At 39.3% G+C, this 7,712-nt stretch overlaps 2 protein-coding genes across 3 annotated transcripts in view; one reads left to right on the top strand and one right to left on the bottom strand.

Moving 5' to 3' along the window:
- Positions 1-1,863, top strand: part of DYNLT1 (dynein light chain Tctex-type 1) — a 4,453-nt gene extending 2,590 nt beyond the window's left edge. Inside the window, exons 2-5 of the mRNA XM_026044412.1 lie at positions 25-66; positions 823-946; positions 1,124-1,201; positions 1,440-1,863. Coding sequence (XP_025900197.1) covers positions 25-66; positions 823-946; positions 1,124-1,201; positions 1,440-1,510 — 315 coding nt within the window. The 3' untranslated portion in view covers positions 1,511-1,863. The remainder of the gene's footprint in view (positions 1-24; positions 67-822; positions 947-1,123; positions 1,202-1,439) is intronic.
- Positions 1,864-3,221: 1,358 nt separating this feature from the next.
- The window catches only part of TMEM181 (transmembrane protein 181), a 35,175-nt gene continuing 30,684 nt past the window's right edge, over positions 3,222-7,712 (bottom strand). For both annotated transcript variants that reach the window (XM_026044359.1, XM_026044360.1), the window contains exons 16-17: positions 7,574-7,640; positions 3,222-6,617 (exon numbers count right to left, since the gene is read on the bottom strand). In XM_026044359.1, the coding sequence (XP_025900144.1) occupies positions 6,539-6,617; positions 7,574-7,640 (146 nt within the window). In that variant the 3' untranslated portion in view covers positions 3,222-6,538. The remainder of the gene's footprint in view (positions 6,618-7,573; positions 7,641-7,712) is intronic.

Raw genomic sequence — 7,712 nt, 5'->3', positions numbered from 1 at the left:
TTTTTTTTTTTTTTTTTTTTGTAGACTTCCTTTGTTGTTGATGAAGTCAGTAACATCATAAAAGAGGTAATGAAACATTTTGACTTTCTTGTTGTGAAAGTTATACATTGTGTGCTAAAAAGCATTCGGGAAAACCTATTTAACTACTAAGTAACAGATTTCTAGTACAGGTTGTTACCAGTTAGGTGATTTTGTATTTAACCATTGTGTGTTTTTTAAATGAAGTGTGATACCTAGCGTTAGTTCTGATGTGCATTGCAAATTCGAAAGATAAATAATTACATTTGCTCCTCTTCTGAAGGGTGCTGTCATCATCAAGTGGACCTTGTCTGTTGCACTCTGTACAGATTTTGTGTTCTTTAACTTATGGGAGTTTTATAGGGTGTCTGCAGAGAAGTTACTCTAGCTTTGAGAGGCTTTTCCTCAAAAATGAGTTTTACGTGTTTATTTGGAGGGATTGAACTGTTCTTGTTGCTGCCTTACTTATGTGCAATATTTCAGAGGGATTTGGGTTTGGTATCTGCAGTTCTTGTAGGGTAGACTCGCCCAGTCTCTTCAGGACTGCTCCTTTTCATAACTCAGACTTCAGGATATTGGGATAGGAAAAAAGCGAGACTCAAAATACTAAGAAACAAAGAAGGGGTAGGATACAGAATTATCTTTGTATGCCCAGACTGAACTCTGAGATGCAAGTTTTAAAATAGATAGAAAACAGTTCTGTTAATCACTGTGGGTAAGATATGGTCCCACCTTCAGTGCTTCCTGGTGGTGCCTGACAAATGGACAACGTGCAGCTTGCTTTGTCTGCTTGTTGCCCAACAGGCCATAGAAACTACAATCGGTGGCAATGCCTACCAGCACAGCAAAGTGAACCAGTGGACAACAAGTGTGGTGGAACAAACTCTGAACCAACTCACAAAGCTGGGAAAACCTTTCAAGTACATTGGTGAGCTTAAATTTCTCTTTTCTGGTAAAGCWCCATGAAGGAGATTGAGGAAAAATAAAAATCGTACATGAAAGATGTTAATAATCATGTCTATAAACTACTTGTAATCTTTATCTATCTATATAAATGTTGAGTAACATTAGTGATTGATTACTAAAAGTTGCTCTCCCCCAATAGTGACCTGTGTGATTATGCAGAAGAAYGGTGCCGGACTGCATACTGCAAGCTCTTGCTTCTGGGACAACTCCAGCGATGGTAAGAGGCAAAGCTGTAGCCTTCCTCGCCACGCGCTTCCGTGTAGGCCCCTTGAGACTGGGCAGGTAGCACTTCCAGCTAGGAAACACCTGTCATCAGGGCCCAGTGGAAAAAATACCACCCTGTTGCTTCAGAACTTAATTCTTGAGGCTCTTAATGGAGAACAATTACATGTATAAGGTCACATGTATTTTCAAACTAATCAGTGTGACCTTTCTTCTGTCTCTTGTTTTTGTAGGCAACTGCACTGTGAGATGGGAGAATAAGACTATGTACTGCATTGTCAGTGCCTTTGGACTTGCAATATAATTGCCTTGGAATCACTCATCCTCCTACTCTTTTCTACTTCAGTACTGCATTCCAGCCCAACTCAAGCTGTGAAAACACTGAGCAACCTCTGTTTTTAATGTCATTTTTGAAGTAGCCTTTTTCAAATGTAGAAATGTGAAAACATGCTGTTACATGGATTACGTTTGTACTTAGGATCGTACACCAGTGTTGCCATGCTGTCTTAACACTTCAAGGACTGTTCTTCAAGGTGCTAATACTGATACCTGCTGCAGTGTAAACACTTTCTCTCAATTTCTTAAGATCAATTTGAAAAAGACACTGACTTTCACACTTTGTACTCTTGGTCAGCATTAAATTATTGAAATTCATAATCACTGGTGTGACTCTTGTAAACTTACTCTCTGACCTTTCAAAACAAAACACTTCTATTAATTCTTTCAAGAGAAAAGCAACTATGAACTTGCAAGAAAATGAGAGAGTTTATAAGATGAAGTTCTGGCTGAAGTTCTGGGAATGTTTAATTTAGTTATATATCATTATCATTTCACGTCCTGTCTTTTGAAGGAGAGGGATAGGATTTTTTTTCCACATTCTAGAAATACTTMACAAGCTCTAACCTTAGTGCTGCAGTACACCATGCAGCACAACCTTATCCAAATGTCATTAAAGCAGCTCTGTGAATATGCAGTGAATCCCAAGAACACTTTGATAACCTGCCCTGCTGCTAGTCAGCAGTAGCTCCGTGCTCGCAGCACTACTGAGCATCTGCCTGATGTGAAAAGATCTGCCCCTGAGGCAGCTGAGTGAGCTGCTCCCCTCATGGGGAGCAAGCACAGGCACCTCCGTGCAGGGTCTGTGTAGCAGGTGGTTTCAGCCCATCGTCTCTGTTCCAGGSCAGGAAGTTCCTGAGTTATGAGCAGTACTCAGAACAGCTGCAGCAGGGGAAGYTTTAGCATGTTTTTGACTTGAAAAAATGATGAGTCATGGTCACTGTCAGCAATAATACCCATTAAAAAGATTATATCAAGCTAGATGAACATGTCTGAAATATTCAACAAGGCAACTGTTAAGCTTGTCATAAATGAAAAAATAATTTCTATCTTCTGGCTGGGTGCTGGCCTCAAGAAGAAAATATTTAAGAATGGCGTTGGATTTTTTTTAAAGCTTTTCCAACTGCTACAAGCAGCACCTTGGGAAAAGAAAAAAGAGATCAAATGCCTATGCAATTAAGCAAGTTAAAACATACAGAAGGTAAAACACATGTAAGCTGAAAATATTAATATACGTTATGAAAAGTTGCAAAGGGTTACAGACATTTGCTAGAAGGAAGATAAAGCCAACCTACAAGATAAAGATATAAAACTTTATTATGGCCATATTTAACAATGATTATGCACATGAAGTCCTCGAAGAAACTTAACACTCAACTTTTGCTTGAAATAAAATAGCTTTGCTTCATAGTCCATATCAGGATTAAGTTCAACATAACATAATCATAATTTGAATAACTTACTGCCATTACACAGCTCTAACCATACAGAATATTTAACACATTCCCCATGCACACTTTTTCAAAGCAGTATTTTATTAACAGCTTCTCATTAAACAGAGCATTTATCTTACACATTTGATACCATTTTGGTACACAAGTTTTCCATAGTTTAACTTCATTTTACATATTTACAAACTTTAAAAAAGTTTTTAGTAATGCAAAAGTTATTACTGGCAAAAGCAAATGGGCAAAACTGTCACCTACAGATGCAAAGGTGTCGTGACTCATAGAAAGACCCAAGTCACCTAGCTGGAAACATCCATTTTTCCCAGATCAGTTAATGGGCATGTTGGACTGGCTGTTCTTTACTGGTTTAGAGCCTTATGCTTTCTCTTCTTCAGAGATCCTAGCGAAGTTTCCAACACTAAGTATTTTACAAAGCAAATACTACAGGAAAAAAGCARTCATTTTCCTTACAAGTCCCATGTGGTCACTGTGAACATGAAACTATTGCACTTGTTTAATAAAGACATCTTTTGGAGCAGTTTCTCTGTATACTGTGGGGGCCTGCTGCATATTTTCCCCGTTTTATACAGTTCCATGAGGGTTGCAAATACCAAATTAGTGTTACCTAAATGAAAGGCAGATCAGTCTCTTCCAGCTCCCTTCCATCTCACCCTTAGGTCACAAACACAAYACACGTTACTCAGAAGTGACCTATGCTGCCCACCCCCAAGCTGTTTACAATCTATATTGTAATATTCTTCAAACACTGCCCCTGCTTTCCAATTGTTCACAGATAGGAAAAGTGAAATTGAAACTTCTTGCTAGGAAAATATTTCCCAATCTGCTTCACTGCTTTTGCTTTTACCATATATTAAATTTGATGCCCTGATGCCCTGGCACTTTGACCAAGCTTACAGTAATGCTCTAACATTTCTGAAATGCAAAATAATTACAGGACCAAAACTGGTTAAATAATAGTATCTACAATAATATTAATAATAATTTTATAATGAGATACTTTTTGAAATGTACATTTCCCTTTTTCACCTATTTCTTTTCTGAATGTAATAATGTAGAAAAGTCAATGCAGACAAAATGGCAGACACAATGGGCTGAGAACTGCTTAGAAAAAAAAATATCCAGGTGAGATTAAAAAGGGTTTCTTCAGTTAATGAGACCCCTAAACATGACACTGTATTTTGGGGTTAATCGTAACAATCAGCTCAGACTACAGGAAACATCAGTACGTTTCACCCATCTACCAAAAGAAACATTTTGTCAAAACAATTTAAAATGGAGCCCAAGAGAGCTGAATGCATGAGAATCACATAGGTCTTGATTTCTGACTCTTCCCCCACCCCCCAGTTGCGAGGCCTACTGTTACTCCAATGGAAGCCAAAAGGATTTGGGAACAGTGGGCCACTCAGTTGGCTCCCAAGTCTGACTGGGAATTCAAGCAGCTGTACGTACCCCAAAACGGCCATCTGCGGAACACTAAAAATGAGGCTGGGGTCTCCTCTTTGGGGGATAAAAAGATCATCTCTTATATTTATTAAAGAAAAATGTCTACAGGAAATGGCAAGAGTGCAGCTTAATATTTTATTTTTCCCCGTGTGTTGTTCTAAACTACATTCACGGAGACAGCCGTCTCTCATTTCTGGCAATCTCTACTTTATCCATATGACAGTACTTTAGTTTCTACCAAATAAACAATTCTTGGTATTTAAGTTTTAACTTCCAAACATCCTTGACAATTTTCACAGCTCTGCATTAATTTCAGAAGGCTTTCACAAACACACACAGCTCATCTTGAGCAGCACACTGACTGCATCTGAGCTAGTTTGAGGAGAGCAGGGATGCAATTCCACAGGGCATTTCCTTTGATCTCCTGCAAGCAAGGTGCACTCCTGTGAAGTCACCCTTTAATTACCTTGAGCAGGTACCAAGCCACTGTTTGCACTGTTTCCAAGTGCAGGAACCRGAGGGTTTAGAACAGCTACAGCTTAAATGCAGAACAAATCTACACACAAATCTTTCTTTTTTTTCCCTCAATATGATCCAGCAAAGCTGGTAGGGCTTCACTACACACTTATTCTTAAATTAGTTTAATTATGAGTACAATTTCCTAGCGTAAGCCCCTGTCACTGTCAAAGCCTTTGCCATTGCTCCTTCATATTCCGTCATTGCTTTCTAGAGTCAGAGAAATTGTACGAGAGCACATAGCAAGTATAAATCCATGAGAAGAGAGACTTTCAGACAGGTCAAGTGCAAAGCATACAAATTGGTTAGAAATGAACAACATTCACTTAAATATAGAACTGAATGGTGGTGTGGGAGACTAGGGATTAAAAAAGAGTAGCAGCATTCATTCAAATATTGAATTCCCACATAGATCTGTCCCAGAACAGACTGGAATACAGATAATCACAAAATGGACTAGTAAAAATGCCTTCCTGTGTTGGCAGCAGTGGAGGTGTGCCTAAGGGAAAGGCAGTTGAAGTTGAGTTAGCTCAAAAGCAAATTCCTTCCAAGCTCAACGAAGGAGTACCTGTGACTGTTCCCAGAACACAGATTAACTTCCCAGTTTACATACAACTACATGGAAAATCCTCATGTAGAAAAATGAAATGAATGTTTCACATGAAATGTTAAGAAATAGTCAACTGTACCTCTCTGTGAAGCTGTGTACTCTGCAAGTGTAACAATCTTCTCCGGGACAGGGAAGAGCCAGGCTGCCTAGTTCTGTGCTGCCTTGGGTGGTTTGCTGCAGCCCCGGCAGTTTCCTCTGAAAGGGCTGCTGGGGATGGGGGAGGCTTTTGTCGTGGTGACAAATGAAGTCAGAGCTATAGTACATGAAATACCTTGCACTACATGGTCTACATTTGGGTCACTAGAACTTGATCTCTTGCGTGTATCTTGCACTTACAAYGGATCTGACAAATGCATTTAAATTAATTCCAAGGTTTTAAATTAATATTGCCTCTTCAAGGGAAGAATGGAAAGCCAGTGTTTTCTTGCATTTCTAAAAAATAATGGTAATAATGATTAAAACTAAACAGAACTAAAACTAAAACCATCATTCCCTGCCTCCAGCTCAAATGAGTAAGCTAGAAAAGGGAAAGGAAAAGAGGCACTTAGTACAGCCATGGAGCATTTGCAAAGGAACTAGCACAGGTGCAAGAGCTTAAACACAGTATGCTGTAATTAAAAAAACACAGCATGAAAGGAATTATAAAATCAACACATAATCACTGACACTTCTAAATGGAAAAAGACTTAAAGATTTTAGTCCACAGACATCCTGCTATCAGTCATTTTCTAAGACTTGTTAAAAAAAAATTTGGTTTCTTTTAAGTTTCCATCACAACTTTTTCAAGCTTTCTTTTTTTCAGTTTTGATTTTGTAAACAGAAATAGAAGCAAGATGTTGTTCCTGGCAGACAGCATTCAGATGATGACAACAGGCTGTAAGAAAGCCAAGAAAACGGTCCTTCCAGAAAAACTTAAACAGTTGCCTTGATCCCAGCTAACAAGTCTGTCCATGTCTCATCAATCACTGTCGGATTCTTCTTTATACTTGGCTCTAATAGCTTGTCCGTTCTGAAGTGGCATTTCTTCATAGTCACTCCTGTGAAAGAGAGCTTTTTTTAAAAGATCTGAATGTGGTGATCAGTTAGTCAGGTTACACCGATCAGGAAAGCTCTAAGAACACCTCAGGAATTTGCTGCCCAAGCTAGCAACACTGTTCTGTTTTGCTTCCTTGTTAGGGATAGGAACAACACAGTGACTGCCTTCCAGAGGAAGAGCCGGGGTGAAAGTGATCTCAGGAGCTCCAAGCCACAACTGACGAGTAGCGGGRGCTTCTTTACGTTAGAAGAGAAACCAGCTGGTCCTACCACTACTCCAGCTAAGCAAAGGCAACTTATCTCAGACGATCCATAGAGCTTCTCTACGCGCAAACCTCATCAAGGTCCCTTGAGTATTATCCCTATTCTTACTGTGTTAGCCCCTTCAGTATTCTCRGCTAAGAAGGGAAACCATCAAAATGAGTTTGCTCAGTCTCTAGCACAAAGAGACCTGATCTAGATGGGGTTTTAAATTCTCATAGCATAATCTCATACACAAATCCAGTAGTGTTTGCTAGACTCAACTATTCCTGTTTCAGTAAGTGACAGGCACTTAAGAAGAGCCATGAGCCCTCTCTGAGGCAATGGCTGTTTTATCCGTCATCTGCTTTTTTGCTGAGCCCCACATGACTCCTGTGGGACTTCCTGATTGGAAAGCAAGTCCTCCCTGTTCACATCTGCTGCTGCCTTCACTCTGTGTCCTGCCAGTACCCTGGTATATACCTACCTGTTTGTACTGGTGCCATGCTAGCCCTTTCTGGAAACCACAGAAGAAAAAATAAAATGGCATGCATTCTCATTTCGTTTCTGTTCCAGAACAAGGCCATGCTTTTATTCTTTAAGCTTTACTTTTACTAAAAATCTATAAAGCCCTCAGTTATCTAATTAATATGGAGAAAAAAAAATCACAAAAACAACACTCTAGAAGTAACTCTCCACAAGGTTTTTGTAGACTTACCCATAAATCACATCATCATCCGAGTCATTCAGCATAGAAAATGCAGGATTGTCTTTCAACTGTGATTCTGGAAAAATACAAATTAGGATTAATTTAGCCCATKAGACTGATAAACCTAGTGTTTCTAGGTGAAAGCCAA

Source organism: Nothoprocta perdicaria, unplaced genomic scaffold (assembly GCF_003342845.1).
Source record: "Nothoprocta perdicaria isolate Ctin4 unplaced genomic scaffold, notPer1 scaffold_36, whole genome shotgun sequence".
Taxonomy (NCBI): domain Eukaryota; kingdom Metazoa; phylum Chordata; class Aves; order Tinamiformes; family Tinamidae; genus Nothoprocta; species Nothoprocta perdicaria.
This window is presented reverse-complemented; position numbering and strand designations above follow the sequence as displayed.